The 25,592-nt window shown below is 43.2% G+C and overlaps 1 protein-coding gene across 4 annotated transcripts; it reads left to right on the forward strand.

The window, feature by feature from the left end:
• The first annotated feature begins 6,677 nt into the window (after positions 1-6,677).
• On the forward strand, positions 6,678-25,529 carry xpo7 (exportin 7). Of its 4 annotated transcripts, none has more exons than XM_034296819.1 (29): positions 6,678-6,819; positions 9,691-9,837; positions 9,985-10,078; positions 10,158-10,239; positions 10,389-10,473; positions 11,210-11,278; positions 11,586-11,690; positions 11,836-12,001; positions 12,097-12,170; positions 14,515-14,634; positions 15,379-15,525; positions 15,716-15,888; positions 16,503-16,696; positions 17,152-17,257; positions 17,365-17,500; positions 19,897-19,970; positions 20,056-20,136; positions 20,417-20,480; positions 20,586-20,694; positions 20,779-20,974; positions 21,198-21,305; positions 21,453-21,535; positions 21,642-21,856; positions 21,962-22,100; positions 22,184-22,248; positions 22,350-22,442; positions 23,432-23,536; positions 23,759-23,886; positions 23,964-25,529. In XM_034296819.1, exons 1-29 carry the CDS (start codon positions 6,727-6,729, stop codon positions 24,055-24,057), a joined length of 3,345 nt encoding a protein of 1,114 aa, XP_034152710.1. In that variant the 5' UTR covers positions 6,678-6,726; the 3' UTR covers positions 24,058-25,529. The 4 variants fall into 4 exon arrangements, with proteins under 4 accessions (XP_034152710.1, XP_034152711.1, XP_034152712.1 ...); XM_034296820.1 differs by having other exon boundaries at positions 6,679-6,819; positions 11,213-11,278; XM_034296821.1 differs by having other exon boundaries at positions 6,682-6,819; positions 23,432-23,530.
• The last annotated feature ends 63 nt before the right edge of the window (positions 25,530-25,592 follow it).

Below are 25,592 nucleotides of genomic sequence, written 5' to 3' on the forward strand. Positions count from 1 at the left end.
CAGATCAAGGTTGTTTCTCAAAATGCCGTTGTTTGTTTAGAAACTGCCAGCCAGCTTGAGCCAACGCACAGATGCTCCTTGCTTTAGCGTGTGTGTGTGCCTTTGCTTGCATGCCCAGATGTCAGAAGAGATGTGTGAGTGGTCTAAGATGCTGTAAATACCTAACATAGAGAAACAGGAAGTGAGAAGGGAGGGAGTGAAAAATAGCTTTTCTTTTAAGATAGCTGAAGCTGTCATATAGGTGCGGCTTCACACATTACAAAAAAAACAAGTACAATGGAGTATTTACTTTGAGCTAATTGTCTTGATATTTTGTAATTGTAATCACATAGTAGTTACTCCATTCACAGTCTTTTACTTCATGAAAAATCCCTAGAATACAGTTTGTATACAGTATGAATTAGATATATGAGATATAGTGTTACAGAGATTCTAAGCATTGCCCACTCAAAACTCAAACCTCCTACGCTCAAGAGCTCATTGGCTGAAACACACACACACACAAACACACAGACTCACACACACTCTCCAAACTTTTCGTTGGTTGGCCTCTGGCATGGCTTAGAACAATTCCAAACTGAAGCTGCTGACTAATGCTCTGGCACAAACTCCAAGGGAAGGAAGTTGATGCCTGGTTATGCATGAACAAACACGATATCCACAGATGAGAATAATTCAACCCTTCTTAATTAACTAGCCTCTCTTCATCCTTCTTTTTCTCTTTGCTGTGTTCCCCTGCACTGACCCACTATCCACCAGCTAAACAAGTTGTAATAGCAGCCAAAATAAATGAAACAGTCTTATATCAGCTTAATATCCTATAACAGGGGTGGCACATATGAAGAGAACTTAGGCTAGAGGAGAGGCTACCACAGAGGTCCGTTGCATTAATTGAGAGGGCTAGCAACAAAGGACAAAGGAACAGAGGAACCATTTAGAGGTGCTGACATCAATGGGGACAGGGACAACAGGACAGCTGTAAATGGTGGGGGGGGGGGGGGTTACAGGACAGGACTACTAACCTGACAAGACAGCCAGAAGGTAGAGGCTGACTCAGAAACAACCATCTTCTACCAAACACGGACTTCCAGCGGGACATACAAAATAGGGTGTTTGGTGGGAGTTTATGAGGAATAATTTTTGCCTCTAATCTATTTTAGATTAGAGGCAAAACAACCCAGAGACTGTTTTAATTCTTAACTTGTCTGAATCAAGCCAGTGGACTTTGTTCAGTGTCTTGTTGTTGCCCTTTGGACAGTTGCTGACCACGGCCCTGGTGCTGGACTTCTGAATTTTGGTACCTCTGGTGTCCATCAGTCTTGCTGAACAACCGATTGAGAACCCAATTGAATTGGACAGCGCTGGTAATTCAGCGGGGCAGCAATCTACTCATGTACAGGCACAGCTTACTTGCTATTCACCACAGTTATAGCAACAATTATTGCTTGTTTGGAATGTATTGTCTGAGTGTAAGTGATATTAGAAGTAGGGACAGACAGCAATAGGGGTCAGGTAATGGCATACAGAACACTCTTTATCTCTCTCCTCAGTGGACAGAGGCAGCAATGAGGGATTATGGGGGATTACCAATACAGTATGTCCGTCATTCCCAAAATAACCCCCACCCAGGCCATAAATCCCTAAAATGACCCATCACACAACAATCTGTTTTGTTGATGTTTGGAGATTAAATAGCCAACTCAACTCAACTCTAAGAATTACGATGGAGTGGAGCGGTGACCAATGTGGGCGGACTAGGCCTCCACATCTCATAAAATGACGAAAAGACAGATGTCAGAAACATAAGAATAGCCAGCAATACAGGCTATACTTAGCCTGCTTAAATCAGTTATTCATTTTTTTTACCTCCTTTTCAACTACCTTTTTTCCCCTGTACCAATGCACTTACGATCCAATTATATCTAAGACCGTGTCTCATCATAAAAACATCCAATAGATTCAGCAGAGTTGAAGATTGCGGCAAGCTTTCCACATAGGCAGCTGCACCAAAATATTTCTTATTTTTTTAAACACTGCTCTTCCAACCAGAAAGTCACATGGATCAATGCATGTAAGGTCAAGCTCACTAATCTGACAACCTCAGTTAGCTTTGCAGGCGCCTGAGCCTCCTGATGGAGTCGCTAGGGTGTGATGAGGTCAGGAGATCCCTGCTAACAATATTTTTCTGCTCCGCAGGCGATCCTGTCTAATTTGCATCGCCCATGGGGCTTCCCAACCAGGTCTGGTTCTAGGCATAAGCAACAGAAACGGTTGCTTACGGCCCCCAACCGCTAGGGAGACCCGCCCGCTAGGGGAGACCCGACCGCTAGGGAGACCCGACCGCTAGGAGAGATGGGGGACAAAAACACATTTTGTTTAGGACCCCCAAAAGGCTTTAACCAGCACTGACTGCATCAGATGACCTGGCCACCACAATCACCTGACCTCAAACCACTTGAGATGGTTTGGGATGAGTTGGACCACAGAGTGAAGGAAAAGCAGCCAACAAGTGCTCAGCATGTGTGGAAAGAACTTCAAGACTGTACAAAAAGCTTTTCGGGTGACAACCTCATAAAGATGGTTGAGAGAATGCCAAGACAGTGCAGTGCAAGGGTGGCTACTTTGAAGAATCTAAAATATAAATGTGTTTTGATTTGTTTAATACTTTTTTCTTTTTGGTTACTACATGATTCCATATGTGATAATTTCTAGTTTTGATGGATTATTATTTTACAATTCGGAAAATAGTAAAAATTAAGAAATACCCTTGAATGAGTAGCTGTCTGTGTCCTAACATTTGACTGGTACTGTATATACAATTTGAAACAACATGGATTAAATTGAGATTATCCAAATTAGATTTACACCACATACACAACAATTTGAAACTAAATCAATACTTGGTAGAACCACCATAGCAATTACTGCTGCAAATATTTTGCATTGCACATTGCAGCCTGATGCAGTCTTTCCCTTAGGATTTTCCTACATCCATCTTGCCCTCAATCCTGCCAAAGAAATGCATGCCCATAACATGATGGGTTTCTCAGGGAAATCAGATTTGCACTACTCATATAGTTTTGCATTTTGGACAAAAAGCTAAATGTTACAATCAACCGACCAGATAAAATGTTGCCACATCTTTGATGTCTCTTCCACTTAAATGATGGCCAAGCATTGTGGAACACCTAGGAAACAGTTGACATTTCAGCAATTCCTTCCATTATGGCCATAGAACTCTGTAGTTACTCAGAGTTAACATTACTCTTGGTGGCTTCTCCAACCATGGATCTCCTTGTTCAGTAGCTCTGCTTCTATGGACAGCATGCTCTAAGCAGAGTGGTGGTTGAGAAATATTGTTTCCATTTCATCTATCTATGATTTTGTCATTTATGTATAGGTATGAATTGATTTTATCACCTATCTCCGTATTAATTGGCATCTAGCAATTAATCTTGATCTATCCATCTGTGAATTTATCAATTGTTGGTCATCTGTCTACCTCTATGAATTCATAGAGACAGATAGACCACTAATTCCGGTAGCAATCTATCTCGATTAATTGGTAATCTATCTGTTGGTCATCTATCTCTGTGGATTCATAGATTACTTATTTAGACAAATCTATGTCTATGAATTGGTAATCTATAGATCTGTCTATCTCTATGAATTCATATATAAATCAATGACTTAATTAGTCTATCAATTAATTGGTCATCTATCTATCTCTATGGATTCATAGAGATAGATGACTTATTCAGATAGCAATCTATCTATCTTTATGAATTGGTCATGTACCTACCTGTTGGTCATGAGTCTATATGGATTCATACAGATGGATAGATGACTTGTTCAGATAGAAATCTATCCATCTATTGCTCATTTATCTGAGTTGATAATTTATGTAACTGTTAGTAATCTATATGAATCTCTATGGACTCGTAGAGATAGATAGATTACTTATTAAATATAAACCTATCAATCTCTACAAATTGGACATCTATCAATCTGTTGGTCATCTATAACAGTAACTTATGTTTACTTTTGTCTTTAATTTGAATGCCTTTGTCTAGGTTGTCCAAAAAAAAGTACATTAATTTGCAAGTGACTTACCTGCTTAAATAATGTTTTTATATATTCAAGAGAAAGAGAGATGGTGAAAAGAAGATATACATGCAGGGGAAAAATAAACCTGTTGTGACTATAAACCAGGTGTCTTTCTCCATCCCATCAAATCCTGCAACTGTCAACATCAGGCAGTTGGACCAAACTGGACATCTCATCTCACCCTCGCACACCTTATTGAGAAATGCATAAGTTACATACAACATAGTAGGGCGACTCCATATATGTGTGGTTTGGAGAAAAGTCTTGATATCTCAGATTGTTCTAACAATTATCACATAGAATTATTTTGTCAACAATCTTCAAAAGAAGGCTTACAATATCAAACCCTATTCATCTAGCCCGTTAGGTCTGCTGGACCCTCACAGACCGAACTCATCATTACCCTCATTTTTAACTCTAAAAGGTGATGTCCAGTTGCCCAACCTGGTGATTATGTCACCCTCTGGTGGGTATTATCATAACAATATTTTGTTATGATACATTTACCTATTGATTTAATTTCCTTGTCCACCATGGCATATCTACTATAGTAAAACATTGTTTGAATTGAAAATACATGATGGGAATTTTTTTGTTAATTATTTTACTGAATTAATTAATTGAATTGACTACAGATTTTTTTTATCAATAAGGGGAAAATGAAATGTCACAGCCAGTCAGCCACTACATTTGGTGGGGTCCAAACAGAACAAAACACCGTAAATAAATACAGACAGGGAACTCTTTTTGAGGGTGCTCTGTATTCCAGCACTTTAGACTGAAAATGATTGTGACTAAGGAGTTAGGATGCGGGCTGTCAGTTTTAATTGGGTATTTCATCAAATTACAGAACATTTTGAACATAGTCCCCCAATTATACTGTGCCAAAGGTATTTGGACAATTAGCTTTACAACTGTTTTGTATTAGGCAGGTGTTTTTATTTGCAATGATAGTGCAACTGGATAAGAGCCTGTTAAATTGTTTAAATGTAAAGAGCACTAAAATAGCACATAATAAGATCAGAATAAAAAAAAAAGAAAAATGGTATGCAATGGTTGTAATCTCTTTCCTTTTAGAAGAACTTTGCAGAACAACTCTGCAGAATAGTTTTTGTTTCAGCGACAGTTATTGTTCAGAGTTACAACAGCGCCACTTAATAACACCACCTGCTTACTGCTGCTGAAATAACTCCCTTATATATAATTTATTGTTGAAAAATGTATTAAGATAAGTAAGCTGTATTTTTTTAATCACCACTGCTCATCAGATTTAATGTTTTTTAACCACTGTACCACCACAAATCGGTTTTCACGTCAGGGAAGCGTGAGGACGGATAAGATTTAGGATGGACATTTACCTAAACGAATAAAGCCTATGTAGTGATAAAAAAAGCCCTTCAAGAATTCTACCATAAATTAATTACAGATGTAATTTCATTCAGAAGTGAGAGGTCTAGGAGAGGGTGCCCTCTGGTGGTGAAAATGAAACTATCTTTGAAATCCCTGGATTTTTTAATCAATTCTCTGTGGTTTCTTGACAATTTTTTTAAAGGTTCAAAGGTAATTGAGGGGAGGCGATGGGTGGAGTGACATTGACTGAAAGCACCTTTGTATAAAAAAAACATCCTTCTTCACTGAAGTTGTCTGCCATGTTACCCTGCTCTTCTGCACACTCCAAATGCTTTCTTGTTAAAGCTTGTACCAACTTACAAGATCATGGTTCTGGCTGACTGAGCAGCAAGTGTAACTGCCCGTCTATAAGGCTATGCTCAAACCAATCATCCCTTAATCACATCTGGTCTCTTAGCTGTCCTTAACACTACAGGAGGGCAGTTTGCACTGATTCCATTCAAAGCTCTGCTCTGTCCTGGTCCCCAACCATGGCACCAGCTCCAGATTCAAGCAGAGTCATTGCCCATTTTCCAAAAAAACTCTGAAGCTCCAGCTAACCCTACTTTTGATTTATAATAGTGTGTTAACGGTGTTTGATGAATCTTCCCTGGTTGGCTGCAAAAAATTTCGAAATCGTTGTGGCATAGAGGTATGTAAAGCCAAGCTTTGATGATGTGTAACCTTACCTGTAACCTGAAGACCTGAGCGCTAATGCGCTCCTCTGGACTGTCAAACAAGAATAACACCACGTCCCTACTGTACCTCATGCATTGTAGTGCCAGTTAACCAATAACATAAAGATGTTTTCACAGTATTTGCAGAAACGAGCAGAATTAAGTCGTTTTCCTTTAAGGGCCATGTAAACAAAGAGCAGAGCTGCGTTCAATACGAAAAAACGTAGTCCATGTTTAATTAAACGGAAACAGTGCTGTACTGAACGACAAGTTGAAACACTGGGATGGGTTGTAGGTTTAACCTGCGTGCACCACTACCCTTGAGTTTAAAAACGTCCCTTACTGTTTCTAGCCACCCACCAGGTGGAACGAATGTAAAGTATTTTCAAGAATATATAATAACAATTTGGGAAACGTTTAGTTCAGTACAAACCGTTCCGCAATGTTGCAAACGTCCAATGAAATTGAACGCCCCACGGGTTTAGAGTGATATTTTATTTTACGCAACTTTTCCGTAAAGTAGCATGGTGTTCCAATGATTGCACGAGCGTAAATGCTTTCGGAATGTGGAAATATGCGCGCATGGACTTTGTCAGGGGGAGTGAGAGAGGAGCATGAATGGAGCAAAATGGCGGATCATGTGCAGGTAACCACAGCTTTATGTTTTTGTGATATATACATCCACAATAAGCCCATAAATGCCTTGTAATAGACATCTAGATGTCTTAATTAATATATGGATTGAATACACCCAGAACAGTTTCATAAAGTGGCCGCGGTACCGGTTGTGTGTGATATGAAGGATGCGGGGCTGCAGTGTTGACTTGTGGCCTGTCATCGTGTAACGTTCCTAGCTTTCGCCGCTTAGAGATGCGGACTTAAAAAACAAAACATTAGTGTTCATGAAACATAAGGCGGTTTATGTGAAGAGAGTGCATTGCTTCTAGCAGCTATCCGGTTCTTTATTGAGTTATGTAATGAATTTAAACGAAGTACATAACATTCAAGTCATAGCATTTAAATTGGTTGGCCCATCTGCTGGATAGGACAGGATGGGGGGGGGATGCTAACAAGCCAGCTAACATTAGCTAACTAACTAGTTAGCTCTAATTGGTTAGTAACTCCCATGCTGTACGCTAGCCGTGCTGTAGGGAAAATATCTCATGTGTAAATGTCATTGACTATGATTTGATTGCATCCGATCTCAATGCTCTGTCATTGGTAATATACCATTATAGTTTAGCTAGTTATTGCTAGCTTGCATGTAACGTTAGCGCAAGACATTCTCCCGCGCGACCCCGGTTCGAAATATATATTTTTTACGCTGTGATCTGGAATGTAACGTTAGCCGTCTTGTTAATTCAAAAACTTGTGTATGGTGTGATTTTTAGCATTTATAAATTTCAAACCTCACCGTAAAACGAAAAAAAGAATGTGGTGTATCGATACTGACACGCCTATATTATACTGTACTACACTTCTGACACGGAGCGTAGCATTAACGTTAGCTAATCACCCAACTAGCGCCTTTCAAGCCATCGTAAGTGTAAAGCTACCTGCTGTACTTCGTTTAGTACTGAGACGATGGTTATATCGAGCTGTCTTTATGTGGACATCTTTCACACCACGGACAGGCATTAGCTAGCACTTACAACTGTTACCTGAAGCAGACGATAGATAAACCATTATCCGCCTCAAGCGCCACATTCATGTATGTGTTTAGCTACAGCAAATTGGCCTTCTAGCTGTCGTGTCGGCGAATCCTTATCCAATGGCCAACTCGCGAAACTGCTGATGCATCAAAATAGCTGCAGCTCATTATTTTGTTGTCATGCAGGACAGTTTATTATTAAGCTAGCTATATGTTGATTCAGTTAAGAGTTACCAACCCTTCCCAGGTGAATTATGTGCATTAGTTACATATACTATTTTAGAGGACCATGCGTCGTTTGTTAGCTTGCGTAGGCTGGTGATGGTGTCTTGAAATTTGTATCAACAAATACTACTGTGCAGTCAGGTGCATGCGCACTGTGGGGTGCGCTTTCTGGACAGATGCCTGATAGTATGACGTCTCTTATTGCAAAGTCATCATGCACAGCTCGAAACAGTGACAAACAATATTTTGCTATTACTTACACAGTATCAGGACTGTGTAATAGTAGGCTGCGGCATGTAGGACGTTTCTTACTAGCGTTTCTTACTAGGGTTAGTGCAACGAATGGAAGTCTGTGGGAACCGCTCTCTTTCTCATCTGAGATTAAAACATTCTATTCTAGTGGAATTATGAGTAGTATTAGGTGTGTGTGCAGCAGCGGCAGTGTTCGAGGTATTGAGGTCTTATCTATGTGCAGCAGTCCTCTTCCCAGTCTGCAGCCATGCGCCACCCAACACCCTATCCTAGTACATCCTTTACTATATCAGTAGCTAGCATCAAACTGGCTCCAGGATTCTGCTGACTAGTTCTTCACAGTATGTTGTCAGACTAGCTGGGATGTGCATGAATGAGTAGGTATGTAGTTCTTTGCAACAATGGTGTTACTGATGTTAGCTGTTTGAGGTGTATAGTCAGCGGCATTGTGTACTGTGGATTTAGAGTTAGCCCAAAGTTAGTCATTACTCAGTCAAATGTTGATGAGGAAGTCAATGTGCCATGTTGGTATAAGACTTAACAATCATTGCGCTAGCCGATCCTGAACTGTATGGTATCTGGTCCCACCAAGCCACAATGGCTAGCGTTTATCAGTTGCACTTAGCCCATGTGTTTTTAGGGTCACTTCCAAAAGGGTGCTACAGATTTGTCCCTGAAGGTTATTCTGAGAACGTTTACATATAAGTAATTTAGCAGATGCTCCTGTCTAGGGCAGCTTACAGTAGCAAATGTACACACTGTCGTACTTTTTCAGATATAGCCTAGTTTGTTGTACAAACATAAGAGAGAACAATAAATAAAGAGAGTGGCGATGGGGAGGAATGACAGGTCAGTGTACTGAAATGGCAGTAGGCCATCCATCCTCCAACCCTGGCAGCAAAGGCACCACCCACAGCCACTATTCGGTCTTGTTTCTGTTCTCCAACGTTTTTACTGTGTACTCACTGCCCAGTACCTACGGTGCCCAGTACCTACGGTGCCCAGTACCTACGGTGCCCAGTACCTACGGTGCCCAGTACCTACGGTGCCCAGTACCTACGGTGCCCAGTACCTACGGTGCCCAGTACCTACGGTGCCCAGTACCTACGGTGCCCAGTACCTACGGTGCCCAGTACCTACGGTGCCCAGTACCTACGGTGCCCAGTACCTACGGTGCCCAGTACCTACGGTGCCCAGTACCTACGGTGCCCAGTACCTACGGTGCCCAGTACCTACGGTGCCCAGTACCTACGGTGCCCAGTACCTACGGTGCCCAGTACCTACGGTGCCCAGTACCTACGGTGCCCAGTACCTACGGTGCCCACCAGAGCAGGCATGTTGACTGTGGCGCTCTGGTCCCTTCTCCCTCTCTTCCTGGTGTGCGGGCAGAGCCTAGCCCAGCTAGAGATCCTGTGTAAGCAGCTGTATGAGACAACCGAGACGGGGGTGAGGCTGCAGGCAGAGAAGGCTCTGGTGGAGTTCACAAACAGCCCCGACTGTCTCAGCAAGTGTCAGCTACTACTGGAGAGGGGCAGTGTAAGTATACGCTGACCCTGTGTGAATGGTCGGGATTATTTATCATATTCCTTGACAGAATATTACTGCCGATATTTAATCGGAAACATGCTATTAGTCATTAATTAAAGTGGCTGTGTATCTCTCTCTCTCTGTATGTCCATCCAGTCTTCCTACTCGCAGCTCCTTGCAGCTACCTGTCTGTCTAAACTGGTGTCCCGTACCAGCAACCCTCTTCCTTTGGAGCAGCGCATTGACATCCGTATGTTCAACTCATGCATACAAAGTCTTTCCTAGTTCGGTGAGTCCAGGAGGCTGACGTCTGTGTTTTCTGTGTGCAGGGAACTATGTGCTGAACTATCTGGCAACGCGGCCCAAGTTAGCAGCGTTTGTTACCCAAGCTTTGATCCAGCTGTACTCCAGGTAAACCTCCTCGAGTTGCCCCCTCCTCCTCCTCCTCCGCTCTGCGCTCCTTCCCCAATCCCCCTCTCCTCCCTGCGAGTGACTCGGCATGTTTCTTCTCCCCTCCAGGATCATCGAGCTGTATGCATATTTGTGTGTGTGTTTTTCAGGATCACCAAGCTTGGCTGGTTCGACTGTCAGAAAGACGACTATGTCTTCAGAAACGTCATTGCGGACGTCACGCGCTTCCTACAGGTACAAACGTGTGTGTGTGTGTGTGTGTGTGTGTGTGTGTAGCTTAAATAATTACTTAAAAAGTTTTAGTTTACTTCAGTTTAGATGACAGTTGTATGCTGAAATTGCATATACATCAGGAAATTCAAGAAAACAATCAATAAATACGACCCAGTATCAGTGGGATGGATCAAGGTTGTTGCTCAGCTTGTTTTGGATAGTTACCATGGGTATAGTGATGGTAATGAGACTCTCATCACAGCCATGGTGTCAAAACGATGTGTCTGCAGCCCCAGCAGGGCCCCTCGCTGCCCCCATGTCCTCTCCATGTCATGGACTTGGTACTGTAGATGGGTTCTTACTGTTCCTCCTAGACTAGTTTGCTACCTAACTTAACCAAACCGACTTAGTTTTGGAAGATAAATTAATTGTAAATAAAATAACCTGCTCTCCCGTGAAAGTTGCATAGTTAAATATTGCTGAAATTGGTTTTATGATCTGGTTTATTTTTATGTACTGCACGTTTTCTGCATCGCAGATGAGAGGTCTACCAAAACCAATAATACATCTAAAAATAAAAAGTGCAACATGTCCAGACCTCTGTTTAGACTGCCCTTTGGCACCATGGCAACCATTCTTGAATCATTTCCTGTAGTATTGAGCTAATCAAATCTGTCTTTTTTGTCTCGTCTCTTTCATTTTTGTCTTTCTCTCTTTTTGTCTTTCTGTCTTGTGTGTCTGTCTGTCTGTCTGTCAGCAGGACAGTGTAGAACACTGCATCATAGGAGTCACCATATTATCACAATTAACCAACGAGATCAACCAGGTACACTACCTCTCTTTCATGTTTCATCTCCCCCACGTTTCTTCCAGTTTCTGCTTCTGCACCTCCAATGCGAAGTGATGGTTGATTATTTGTTTGTGGTGTGGTTTTAGTGACCAACCATCCGGTCTAAGCTGCCTTCCCCTGCGTATATGTACTGCCCTTTTAGTATTGGACAGGACGGAGGTGAAAGATTGGAGAGAGTTTTTGGGAAAAATCTGTTCTATATGTAAAAAGAGAAGTGATGTGGTTGTGTGTGCGCCCACATGTGGTAAATCTTTTTTTTTTTTTTTTTTTTTATTGTTTGCAGGCAGACACCAGCCACCCTCTGACCAAACACAGGAAGATTGCATCATCATTCAGAGACTCGTCCCTCTTCGACATATTCACTCTGTCCTGCAATCTCCTCAAACAGGTGGGTGAGAGGATTTTCACTCCTTACCTTAGTAGTAATGTGTGCGTGTGTGCACACGATACTGTATTAGCATTTTGATGTCTCCAGTGGTGTGTGTGTGTGTGTGTGTGTGTGTGTGTGTGTGTGTGTGTGTGTGTGTACACAGGCATCGGGTAAGAACCTGAACCTGAATGACGAGAGTCAACATGGCTTGCTGATGCAGCTACTGAAGCTCAGTCACAATTGTCTGAACTATGACTTCATCGGAACGTCCACGGATGAGTCCTCTGACGACCTCTGCACTGTTCAGATTCCCACGTCCTGGAGATCAGGTAACGCATACTGTCAGGTCTCTAAAATGGCACTAGAGTACTGTCATCACTGTGCCGTAACCTAATCTCTCTCTGTCTCTCTTTCTCTCTCTCAGCATTTTTGGATTCCTCCACTCTCCAGCTCTTTTTTGATTTGTATCATTCCATCCCTCCCTCCCTCTCCCCGTTGGTGAGTATAGGGGCGTGGGCGCGTTCGTGTGCGCGTTCGTCCGTCTGTCCAACAGATTATTGCTGCAGGGGTCTCATCGTTGTCAAGAAGTTAGATTAGATAAAGAATCACTCGTGAGTTGAATGACTAAAGGATTCACCAGCTAGTGAATTAGGCTGCTATTGGCGCTAAATGACAGGACCACACTCCTCTAAATGAGTCAACTGCTGAGTCATTTTTATGAAATTCCTGCCAATGTTTTTAACCTCCACTGAGTTGGGGGTCTGGCGGGTTCCATATATGGTGCACGGTGGAGGAAACGGAGTAGGCCGAGACACGCCAGAGTGGTCCTACTCCACTCGAGCGCTGCTGGACTCTCATCTCTGTTTGTTCCAACAACTGCTTGAAATTGAGTGTAGAACGTGTTCAACATTAACATGGACAATGTCAGGGAACATCCTGGCCAAGAGACTTTGGTTCTGAACATAATATCTATTGGCCTGGACACGCTGGAGTTTATCACACTTATTGGGGTTATGCAGGTCTGGGATTAGACAGTGAAAATGTAACATTTGGTTAATGCAACATACAGTGAGGGGGGAAAATGATTTGATCCCCTGCTGATTTTGTACGTTTGCCCACTGACAAAGAAATAATCAGTCTATAATTTTAATGGTAGGTTAATTTGAACAGTGCGAGACTATAACAACAACAAAAATCCAGAACAAACGTCATACATTTTATAAATTGATTTGCATTTTAATGAGTGAAATAAGTATTTCATCCCCTCTCAATCGGAAAGATTTCTGGCTCCCAGGTGTCTTTTATACAGGTAACAAGCTGATTTTGTTTTTATAATCATAAATGATTTTCAGGCCAGGAAAGGACAATAATTTAAACATTTATAAGGTAGGTCCATTATGTCAAAATAATATAATTTCAGATTCAGGTGTTTTATTTTTTTTAGTTCCCCTCAACTATTTTATTACCTACCGTGGGCGAATGGAATTGCCTCACTTAGTTTGCCCTCCCTTGGTTTAGAGTTTCCCATACGAGTGGGTTGATGTGCACCTCGTTCTTCTTGTCTCTGCTGTGTGTGAATGCATGTTTTCCTGTAGCTCATTGCTCAAGTGCTTGAGAAGTGTGACTTGTCCCCGGCGGTGAGGTGAATCGACAATGCTTGAATACAAATAACTATTCCGTGTGCAGTCTTCAATGGTTAGACTGAGACGAGCAAAGAAATGCTGTGGTTATGCACCACTGGTCTGACATGTTTTTACTTTCCACAGGCCAGGCTATTGTTGATGTTGTATCCTGTCTAAGGTGCTAATTAATTCAAAGCATTTAGACTTTGCTGCAGAACTCCCATAAGCATTGGGCCAAGTTCTAAACACATGAGGCCGAACCAAGGAAAAGGGCACAATATTAAGCGCCGTTTTATCGTTGCCTACAGAATGTTACGCACGCAAGGAAAAAAAATTTCAAATTCACGTTACATGTATTCTATACATTATTTATCTAATTTAAAGTCAACCCAATGCCAGTAATTAGATTTTGACCCGTTAGTTTATTGTATACTGTATAAATTGGTCATGTTCTACACTCCCAGCATTCAACCCATGAGGCTGGGACAGAACAGTGTACCCACACTTTTTAATATAGATTGTTCAGGGTAGTTTACAGATGTGGTCATTTTTATACTTTAATAGTTAAAATGCTGACATATGTCATGAAGGCCCTGTTAATGGTCCTGCTTTCATTTGGGGGGTTTTCCGTGGTTACTATTCTTTTCCTCAAATCAACCACAAGGTAGCTTGGAGGAGTAGGGTTGCATACAGTTTCATCAAAATATCAGCCGTCACACAGAAAGAGGCAACAGCTGGTTGATGTGTTCAGTGAAATCAGCCCAGACATACCATCTGGTATGGAAGGAGGGTTTTGATTGGCTCTGCTGCTACTTGACAATTACTAGACGCCCAATGGAATGTTGAGAAAGCCTGGTGATGCCAAATGTATTTGATAATTAAAGGTAAATTACTTTGTGCATATCCATAATTACCTGACAAAATTCACAGCTTCAGTCATAAGTTTGACAGTAAATAACCAAAACAGAAACCTGCAAAAAAAAATCTGCAATCCGAAGGGGGAACATGGTGGCATATTTTAGATTAGCAGAATGGCTTTTGAGTGCATCTTTCTGCGTTGACCTAAAACTATGATTAATGTGGCGTGACAAATTTAAGACCCCACCCGGTCTAGTATTTTATATAATGTGATGTATTTGTTGGGCTTTTCATTAGCGGCTGCTCTTCCTGGTCTCCAGTGCAGGGTGGGTGTTTAATGCTGAGTGTCTGTCTGTGTGTAGGTTTTGTCATGTCTGGTCCAGATAGCGTCCGTGAGGAGGTCTCTTTTCAACAATGCAGAGCGAGCCAAGTTCCTCTCTCACCTGGTGGACGGTGTCAAGAGGATACTAGAGAACCCACAGGTACTGTTACTTGACCACTTGTTGAAATCAATGATGTTCTGCCTTCAGACTACTCCTACAAAACCAATGAACCAACAACGGGCCATGAGGCAATGTTTCGAAACATACTGTTTCCAATGCAATATTTCCCCTGGAATTTATCAAGATACATCATTTTTCATGTGAAATCATACTCATTACTCCACATCTTTTACTCACCATCACTTTTCATCACTGTTCAGATGGGGACGTCTTGTTTTGTCTGTCTGTTGCAACTCTAACTGGCATGTGATTGTGGATGTTCGTCATACTGCTAGTTGAAAAACAAAATCATTATTGAGACAACACCAAACTGTTAATCCAAAGTCTTACAAAAATTTTCAGATCATCTTTTAATATCCATATTGTCATTACTACATATGTTTTAATATTCAAATATTTAACATGTCTGGACAAAAAAATACAAAAATAACTGTCTTTGCTAAATGGAAGGAATATGAATTTTTCAGTGATTTAATTCCGGGTAAGTTTGATCAGACGCAGGTTAGTTCTAGTGGATATGTTGTCATAGAAATGAATCTACCTATAAGATGAACCACATTTATGTGGCCATGTATTCCAAATGTTAGCTTACGGACTCATTATACTAAGTATTATACCCTATTAGCTGACCGCTGTGCTGTACCAAAACAAAGTCAACACTAGCTTGGGGCATGCAAACCCGATCAATCCCTGGACCAACCTTGCTGTCCCTGTGTGTTCCAGAGTCTTTCTGATCCTAACAACTACCATGAATTTTGTCGCCTGTTGGCACGGCTGAAGAGTAACTACCAGCTAGGAGAGCTGGTCAAAGTAGAGAACTACCCAGAAGTTATCAGGCTTATAGCCAACTTCACTGTCACCAGTCTACAGGTACTGTGTGTGTGTGTGGCCTGAGTTTATTTTTCTCTTAGTCATGCCCCTTAAGTTGGAGGTGAATGTCTGCTAGTCTTTGAATAGACAAAAAGTCCATAAATTGTACCTCATGCTACGGTTGGGTCAATGAATGTCTTAGTAAATGATTTTTGTGTAATGTATTTTCTCGGTGTCGTGTGTGTTCCAGCACTGGGAGTTTGCCCCTAACTCTGTCCATTACCTGCTGAGCCTTTGGCAGCGCCTGGCCGCGTCGGTTCCTTACGTCAAAGCCACAGAGCCTCACCTGCTGGAGACCTACACCCCTGAAGTCACCAAGGCCTACATCACCTCGCGCCTCGAGTCGGTTTGCATCATCCTCAGGTAAGTCCTCGGATGCAAAACGTTTCTCATATGAAACGTTTAGGAATAGCAACCATTTTCATACACCGTCCCCTATTTCAGGGGCTCAAATGTATTGGACAAATTAATACCATCATAAATAAAATGTTCATTTTTAATACTTTGTCGAGAAACCTTTGCAGGCAATGACTGCTTGAAGTCTTGAATGCATGGATATCACAAAATGCTGGGTTTCCCCCTTTGTGATGCTTTGCCAGGCCTTTACTTCAGCTGTCTTCAGTTGTTGTTTGTTCGTGGGGAAAAATAATGAAGGAATAGCCCACACCTGTCCATGAAACCGCTTCTGAGTCAGTAGTCCAACTACTTTTGGTCCCTTGAAAAAGAGGGGGCTACATATTTAAAGAGCTGTATTCCTCAACCCTTCCTCCAATTTGGATCTGAATACCCTCAAATTAAAGCTGAGTGACTGCACTTTAAGGCCATATTTATCTAACTTGAATATATGTTTCATATTCATTTCAGCCCATATTCATTATTTAACTTGAATAGATTTTGGTAAACAGACAAAATAACTTTTTCTGGACCTAACAGTATATTCTGTGACCGTTTGAGATACTTTTGGTGTGTTTCTGTAGGGATGGGCTGGAGGACCCTCTGGATGACGCTGGGTTAGTCCAGCAGCAGTTAGACCAGCTCTCCACCATTGGTCGATGTGAATACGAGAAGACCTGCGCCCTATTGGTCCAGCTCTTTGACCAATCAGCACAGACCTACCAGGAACTGCTGCAGTCCACCAATTCCAGTACCATTGACATCACTGTCCAGGAAGGTGGGTTCTTCTCAGTCAGTCAAATATTGGAAAAAAACATAAATCAGTTCTTCAACAACTGTGTTTCTGTTACCAGGCTGGTGTGGATAGTCCTCATTGTATTTCTCTACAGGGAGGTTAACATGGTTGGTGTGGATAGTCCTCATTGTATTTCTCTACAGGGAGGTTAACATGGTTGGTGTGGATAGTCCTCATTGTATTTCTCTACAGGGAGGTTAACATGGTTGGTGTGGATAGTCCTCATTGTATTTCTCTACAGGGAGGTTAACGTGGTTGGTGTGGATAGTCCTCATTGTATTTCTCTACAGGGAGGTTAATGTGGTTGGTGTGGATAGTCCTCATTGTATTTCTCTACAGGGAGGTTAACATGGTTGGTGTGGATAGTCCTCATTGTATTTCTCTACAGGGAGGTTAACGTGGTTGGTGTGGATAGTCCTCATTGTATTTCTCTACAGGGAGGTTAACGTGGTTGGTGTATATAATTGGCGCAGTCATTGGAGGAAGAGTATCCTTCGCTTCCACAGATGAACAGGACGCCATGGACGGAGAACTAGTCTGTCGGTACGTCCAAACACGATTGACCTCACTCAATCCAGTACTGCCGCCTATATTGCTTTATACCTCAGGATATTCCAGTGGATAATGGAGTGTTTGTGCGTGTGTTTCAGTGTGCTCCAGTTGATGAATCTAACAGACTCGCGGCTGGCCCAGGCGGGTAATGAGCGGTTGGAATTGGCCATGCTCAGCTTCTTTGAACAGTTCAGGAAAATCTACATTGGAGACCAGGTGCAAAAGTCCTCTAAGGTGAGTACTTTTACCTTTCGCTCTGTTGCTCTCTCAAATACATGCACACTTCAGACCGTAAATGTGGTTTAATGTCGATATGTTGAACAGTTGTGTGTCTAAGACGATCTCCGACAAAACCGTCGATCCTGCGTCTCACTAACTCTGTGAGAATGTCTCCATCCCTGTCTCTAAGCCCGTCACTAGTGACCGTTGCATTTGAACTAGAAGCTGTTTTCCCCTCGACTCCCTTGTCCCTGGGTGTGGAACTGATGACCCAGCCGTTCTGCAGTACAACCTGGGTTGACTGACTGTGTTCTCTTTGTGCTGAGCAGAGGCTGCCCAATGTGACCGGCCCAGATAAGTGGAGACCGTAGAGAGAGCAGCCCCCTCCCCTTTCTGTGTCTGTCTGGTCTTCCAGTAGTACTCCTCACTCCCTTTCCTGGTGTTACTGCTAACATGGTGGATCGCAGAAGTGGGTGAATGGCTAGCCCAGGTTCCGCATGACATTTATGTCATTTAACCGATGCTGATATCCAGATGTACTTAGAGTTGAGTGCATTCATCCTACGATAACTGAGAGACTACAGCATATCAGCCATAGGAAGCAATTTCCTACCATGTCAACAGGAGTCTGTGCTCACAGAATAAAAAAAACTTCCAGACCAACAGGAAATACACACCTATAGAAATAGAATGAATAGAACAGGTTTGGAACCTCTAACACAGGAAAATATCTAATCAACTAATGGCTAACTTGTGATGGGATGCTATCATTTCTATATGGAACGTTCAGTCAAATGATTAATTGATTTGGCTCACACAATGAGCTGATTGAACAAACCTGAGTTGATTCATCAAATCTCAACACTGTTGAGTACGCTTCCTGGTTTTACTTTTTCCCTTTAGGTTTAACGATACATGTTCAAGACTATAGAAATTGAATGAATAGAACAAGTGTCCTCATTCAGGTGCATGACTGCTTAATTGAATGGATTGGTGGCCATTGCAAATGTAACAACGGTACCAAATCAGTCTGTGCTGTGATTTGTTTAATCAACTCAACTGAATTACGAGCCCCATCAGTTGACATTCCATAAAAGGTGTTCAGAAGATAAAGGAATTTTATAAGACCAGCACATTGTTGGATTCTACAGGATTTGCATTGAAAACATGACCAGTGGTTAAGGAACCAGGCAAGACCAGTTCAGCCGGCCCGCGGTTAGAAAGGATGAATGTTGTTGCCGTCACTGAATTCAAACCTGGGTCTCCCATGTGAGAGGCTGTGTCTTTAACCACTACGCCACGAAGCTAGACCTATGCCGAATGTAGACATAGCGTCTCGACATTAGATTTTTGTCACGGATTAACATCACGCAATGTTTGATTATTTCACTAGACACCATTAAGCTTTGTGCTACACTGACTAACGTGTTTTATTAAGTGTACTCCCACCACAAATAGCATCTATGAACTGCATGGCTTCTGCCACTGGCCATTTTAACAGCTTATTAGCCAGTAATAGCCTTACTAGTATCTACTAACTTACTACTTGGAATAGTCATAAGAATTGAGCAATCGCTAGTGAGACTGGAGAAAAATCACCGCCAAACCTATTTCATTTGATGGCACAACAACGCTTGTTTTTCTTTCATTCGTAAATGACATTGATACAATAACTATCAATGTAGGTGAGTATAACAAACTTTTTGGTCAAGTGAAAAGATGAGAGAATAGTTGAAAGCCCTACTCCTAGTGATCTTGTCCGGCTCTGCTTACGCGGTCTGGCAAAAACATGTTGGTTAGCAAGAATGCTTTATGGTCATTGGATTGTTTTTGTTGTTTGATTTTGTTTCTTTCATGTTAAAAGGAAAAAGAAAATTTCTACAAGGAAATGTTTGTCCTGTCCTACTGAATGTTGATCCTTGTTAAATGATGGCGCAAAGAGTAATGCAATGTTAGAGTTCGCCTGTCTGACCATCTAGTAGATTTAAAACCTACTAAATTTACTGTGGGTGAGCTTGATGTGGCTGTAAGTCCACCCATTATGTAATTGTTGAGTTGAATGGTGACACTGTTCTATTTATTATATTTCTATGTCCACACCCCTCTCTGACACTGCTGCCCTAAACCTAGTCCCCCCTATACATAAGAAAACCACCCTCTGTTCTGTTCAACCTTCTTGATTCTACACGACCCAACTCCCACCATATTGTAGCTGTGATCTCAGGGTGGAGTTGAATAAATGGCTGTGTTGGGCAGAGCTGAGGGGGCACTGTGTCTCAGTCTTCAACCTTGTGTTTTGGCTGGTGTTACTCTGCTGGCAACTGTTAGCTGTTGTCATAGGTGTCCTAGTGGAACTGCTCTCTCTACAGGGGGTGGTCCAATGGGTAATTTAGTGTGTCTGTGTGTCCCAGCTGTACCGACGGCTGTCAGAGGTTCTGGGGCTGAATGATGAGACCATGGTACTCAGCGTCTTCATCGGGAAAATGTGAGTATTGGCACCTACCGTTACTCTTTTTATTACTGGTGCTTAAGGAACAACTCAACTTCATGATTAACCTTTGTGATTGCAGCATCACCAATCTAAAATACTGGGGCCAGTGTGAACCAATCACATCCAAGACACTTCAGTTACTCAATGACCTCTCCATAGGATATCCTTTTGTGTGCGTGTGTGTGTGTGCGTTCGTTTGTTCAATTGAGCGGTTTAAGTTTTACATTATTTAAGTGAGGACAATTTGGGAAAGTTAGGACCTTTCAGGCAGTCCTCACATACAAAATGCAATAGGAATTAGGGATAATGTAAGGCATTTAAGGTTAGTTCTAGGGGTTATGGTTTGTCAAGTTTAGACAAAAGGTTAAGGGGGGTGTGTGTGTTATATGCATTGTTGTAGTCCAGCTCCAGTGTTGTCTCCTTGATGGTTGCGTGTGTACGTACAGCAGCGTGAGGAAGTTGGTAAAACTCAGCGCTGTTCAATTCATGCTGAACAACCACACAGTAAGTCCAATGTCTGTTTGTTTTTGCCACTATGCCACAGTATGGCTTATTTGATGTTTCTCAAGACCGTCCTTTCCCACAATTCCTTCCTCTCTTTGATGTCAGAGTGAGCACTTCTCCTTCCTGGGCGTGAACAACCAATCAAACCTCAGCGACATGAGGTGTCGCACCACGTTCTACACCGCGCTGGGACGCCTGTTGATGGTGGACCTCGGTAGGAAAACACACATGTATCTCTACAGCACTAACAGTATTTCCCTCAGTTGCATAATTACCAGCTTTCGCGTGTGTGCTGCAGGTGAGGACGAAGACCAGTTTGAACAGTTCATGTTGCCTCTGACGGCAGCATTTGAAGCCGTGGCCCAGATGTTCAGCACCAACACGTTCAACGAGCAGGAGGCCAAGAGGACATTGGTGGGGCTGGTCAGAGACCTTAGAGGAATCGCCTTTGCCTTCAATGCTAAGACCAGCTTCATGATGCTCTTCGACTGGATGTATCCTTCACTGACACCTGACCCCTATACAACCTGACAGTTACAGACCAGTGGCCTGTTAAGAAGGTTAAAATGTTATATTGGTAGGGTAGAAACATGCATTGTGCATGCTGATACCACTATCCATCAATGAAGCTGCAGATCTGTGACTGGATGATAGTCCTGTCCTTCACTTAAAGCAGGGCCATCGGTCGACCAGTGTTTTCCTTAACCCCTCATCCAGCTACCCCGCCTACATGCCCATCCTCCAGAGAGCCATAGAACTCTGGTACCACGTCCCAGCATGCACCACTCCGGTCCTAAAGCTCATGGCTGAGCTTGTCCACAACAGGTACCCCAAAAAGCATAACCTCTAAAGTCATGTAAAGGCTAACACTGATTTACCACAAAGTGGAGTTTCTTTGCATATAATATTATTCAATCATTAATATTATATGCAAAATAGATATTCAGAACCCCTAACAGTTTCTGTTTCCAGGTCACAGAGGTTACAGTTCGACGTGTCGTCGCCCAACGGAATCCTTCTGTTCAGAGAAACCAGCAAGATGATCACCACCTATGGTACGCCACTCAAGCTTCATATTTCACCAGATGCTGTGCACAGGAGCCCTGTGATTGGTCGATTGGTCATGCAGTTAAAACGTGGCTTCTCTGTGTCCTCCTCCAGGTAACCGTATCCTGACTATTGGGGAAGTGCCCAAGGACCAGGTGTACAGTGTTAAGCTGAAGGGAGTCAGTGTGTGCTTCTCCATGCTGAAGGCTGTGCTCTCCGGGAACTATGTCAACTTTGGGGTGTTCCGGCTATACGGAGACGACGCCCTGGACAACGCACTACAAACGTTCATCAAACTGCTATTGTCAATACCCCACAGCGACTTGCTGGTACCCCAACACTTTTCCGTCCCTCACTGCAACCTGTTTCTCTAAACACTGTACATGTGTCTGCCTGCGGCGTTCTGAGCAACCTCCATGTGTCTGTCCGGCCAGGACTATCCCAAGTTGAGCCAGTCGTTCTACAGTCTGCTGGAGGTGTTGACCCAGGATCACATGAACTTCATCGCTTCTCTAGAGCCGCATGTCGTCATGTACATACTGTCCTCCATCTCCGAGGGACTCACAGCTCTGGGTAAAGTACATGTATATAGAAATAAAGAAATGCATGTCATTTCCTTGGAAGTGAGGCTAATTTGTAACGTGTGTGTGTTATAGACACCATGGTATGTACTGGGTGTTGCTCCAGTCTGGACCACATTGTCACCTACCTGTTCAAACAGGTAAAACCCACTCTGTCATACATGATGGTTCTACAATGATGCAAGCGTACATGGGAGGTTTATCTGTTGACTGTCTGCCTCTGGATTGTGTTTCTGTTCAGCTGTCTCGCTCCACTAAGAAACGGCCTGCTGCTATGGCAACAGACGACCGCTTCCTACACATAATGCAGCAACACCCAGAGATGATCCAACAGGTATACGCACAGATATTTATAATTCACACCGATAACATCCACCTGTTGTTTTAAAGGGGCGTTAGCTACATGAGAATGAAGTGGGGGTTGGTCAGCAGAAGTCAAATGGAGCATTTGGTTAAACACCTAAACCCAATTTTAATTAAATCTAGAGCAGCAACAGTTAGCCTAATTTTGTATTTTAAGAGTATATGTTTCTGCCTATAGTTAATCTAAGCTTTTCTGCCTATAGTTAATTTGTTTTAAGAATCTGCTCACATCTGGTTAAAAGACTGAAATGAATCTTTGAACGGTAGAAGGGAGTCTTACACATCCAGTCTAACAGACTTGCTACCAGGCATGACAACTAAGATTGGGTCTGATTGATTTGTCGTAGCAATTTTTTAAGATATTCAATATTGTCTTTAATATGCTTACAGAATATTCAGTAACCTTTTCACCAGTCCTTCCTATCCACCCCCGATTCCATTCAGATGGATTTATCAATATGCCACCAGCTTTTCCACTTGCCCGTCTGTCTGTATAACAGTGGTATTCAGGGCCATATTAGTGGTGGACACGCTGGGCACGTTCTCTCTGGGGCCCCGACCCAATACCTACATTAAGGGGCCCCCTCTCCAGGGACCAGGGACGTATGAAAACCCCCAAGTTTGACAAACCACACTAGTCTACAGGCCTAATTACTGGGTATGAGATCGGGAATCTGACTTTATAAAATTGCTGGGCGGTTATTATTGCAGAGAAACCCGTGTTCTGTCTATATTGCATCGCTGCAGCATCTAGCACACTCCCAGCGCCGCGCAGCGTCTGAATAACCACTTACTGGGGAGGACCAGCCCGCATTTCATAAATAATAAGGGTCTTTAAAAATGAGATTCAGTGAAGGATGAAACATTTGGGCGAATCAGGACCAATGTGAGGGGCACGTGCTCCCTCTGCTCCCCTAGGGGCGTGGCCAACCCCCACCCACCACTGTGTCTGTCTGGCAGATGCTGTCTACGGTGTTGAACATTATCATCTTCGAGGACTGCAGGAATCAGTGGTCCATGTCCAGACCTCTACTGGGCCTCATCCTGCTCAACGAGAAGGTACAGGTACCCAACAACCTCAAACCTCCCTCAACGCTGTGCCCCCGGAAACAACCGGGTATCTTTGGGTCAAATTCCTGAGGTGGTTGTTTTTTACCTGATCGGATAAACTGAATTGGTGTGTTTGCGTGTGTTTTTGTGTGTATGTGTGTGTGTGTGTGTGTGTGTGTGTGTGTGTGTGTGTGTGTGTGTGTGTGTGTGTGTGTGTGTGTGTGTGTGCGTGCACAGTATTTCGCGGACTTGAGGAACAGCATTGTGAACAGCCAGCCCCCGGAGAAGCAGCAGGCCATGCACCTGTGCTTTGAGAACCTGATGGAAGGAATCGAACGCAACCTGCTAACCAAGAACAGAGACAGGTACGCGCGCCGACCCGACCGCTGTCCGACCACGCGCCCCCTGTGCGTTCTGACCATGTGCCCGTGTCAATCCGCAGGTTCACCCAGAACCTGTCCGTGTTCCGGAGGGAGGTGAACGACAGCATGAAGAACTCATCCTACGGGGTCAACAGCAACGACATGATGAGCTGACATTCCACACACGCACCCTAAACCCTGCTCCACACAGAGCCCCCTCCCCCAGCCACTCGCCCCCCCCTCGACCCGCTCTTCCCCGCTCGCCCTTCTGGATCCCCCTCCTTTTTATAGAAGCCTATATAAATATACAGATCTATTTTAAAGCCAGTCCGTAGAGGTCACCGGAGGTCACTCTGCTGCTCGCTTGGGAGGACGGATACCTCTACACTCTCTGGAGGGAGAGTCTGGGGGGAGGGAGGAGTGGGGGGGGGGGAGTGGATGATGAGGGGGAAGCTGGTAAATGTAGTTGTTTCTCTGCTTCTGCCTGCCTTGTATAGGAACACAAAACAAGTGTACATTTTTTTTCATAACATTTTGAACAATGTTTATATTGATTGAATTTAAAACACAAAAATGAGGTGTGATTGAACTTTTTACAGTGTAGTGAGTCGGTGCACCTGTTTGTCTGTCTGTGTGGGGAGCGAACTTTACAGTGGATGAAAGAGCGCGAGAGAGAGAAGTGAGAGAGAGAAACATAGTGCTTGTCTTCCTCTGGCCCTCCGATTGGTTTGAGCGATGTAAATACCCACCTCCCTGACTCGCCATGCACTGACCTTAACCAAGACCCTTTTCCTAAGACCCTAGACACTTACATTAGCACCTAGACACTTTGCCTAGAAAATTATTACTTGTTCCATTAGGATTGGTTAGGTTTGGTGTATGTGTGGGGCAGGATTATGTAGGTAGGACTGTGTTATGGCTGGTGGGCTCAGTGGAGCTGTTAGTTTGGTTTAGGGGCAGGGTGAAGTATCTGAACAGGCTGGTGTGTAGGGGTCACAGATATGATTTACTCAAAGGAGTGCAGCTGCAGTCGTGTGTGTGTGTGTGTGTGTGTGTGTGTGTGTGTGTGTGTGTGTGTGTGTGTGTGTGTGTGTGTGTGTGTGTGTGTGTGTGTGTGTGTGTGTGTGTGTGTGTGGCCTCCTGTGGTGCTGTGAAGGAGCAGGGAGCTCCAGACAGAACCTACCAGGACATTCTAGAACATTCAGATCTCCAAGCTCCCTGAAGGATGGTTTATTTCTGGATGAGAAACTAAAGGCGGCAATCTTTAGAAGAACACAGCTGGGTTTTACAGGGATGTGGATGAGAAGAATACATAACTGTGTATTAAAGAGGTGTGAGTTCATTAGCAACTTGTGCTACTCTACAGATGTTGCTGCTAACTGTTTGTGAAGACTAGCTCATCTCTAACCATGTTGATTTGATTTCCAGGTTTCCATTGTTTTGGTTCCCTAAAGTGAGTGTGTTTGCGTGTGTGTGTGTGTGTGTGTGTGTGTGTGTGTGTGTGTGTGTGTTGGATCAGTAGCTTGGTTCTCTGATGTGTGCGTGCGTGCGTGTTGGATGGTAGCTTGGTTGAGTTGTGTGGATGTCTGCTACATATTATAGTGTCAGCATTGTGACTGCAAATAAACGTCATTTGGTTTGTAATACCGTGCTGTCACTGTTCTTCCTTCACAAGTCAGATTTTGAATGTGTTAAGGACCAACAAGAAA

This window comes from Esox lucius, chromosome 14, assembly GCF_011004845.1.
Source record: "Esox lucius isolate fEsoLuc1 chromosome 14, fEsoLuc1.pri, whole genome shotgun sequence".
NCBI lineage: Eukaryota > Metazoa > Chordata > Actinopteri > Esociformes > Esocidae > Esox > Esox lucius.

Coding starts and splice junctions, on each gene's coding strand:
- xpo7 (XM_034296819.1), top strand. CDS start 6,727: ATGCTTTCGGAATGTGGAAATATGCGCGCATGGACTTTGTCAGGGGGA. Junction 9,838..9,984: donor TACTACTGGAGAGGGGCAGT/GTAAGTATACGC, acceptor ATGTCCATCCAG/TCTTCCTACTCGCAGCTCCT. Junction 14,635..15,378: donor GGATACTAGAGAACCCACAG/GTACTGTTACTT, acceptor TGTGTGTTCCAG/AGTCTTTCTGATCCTAACAA.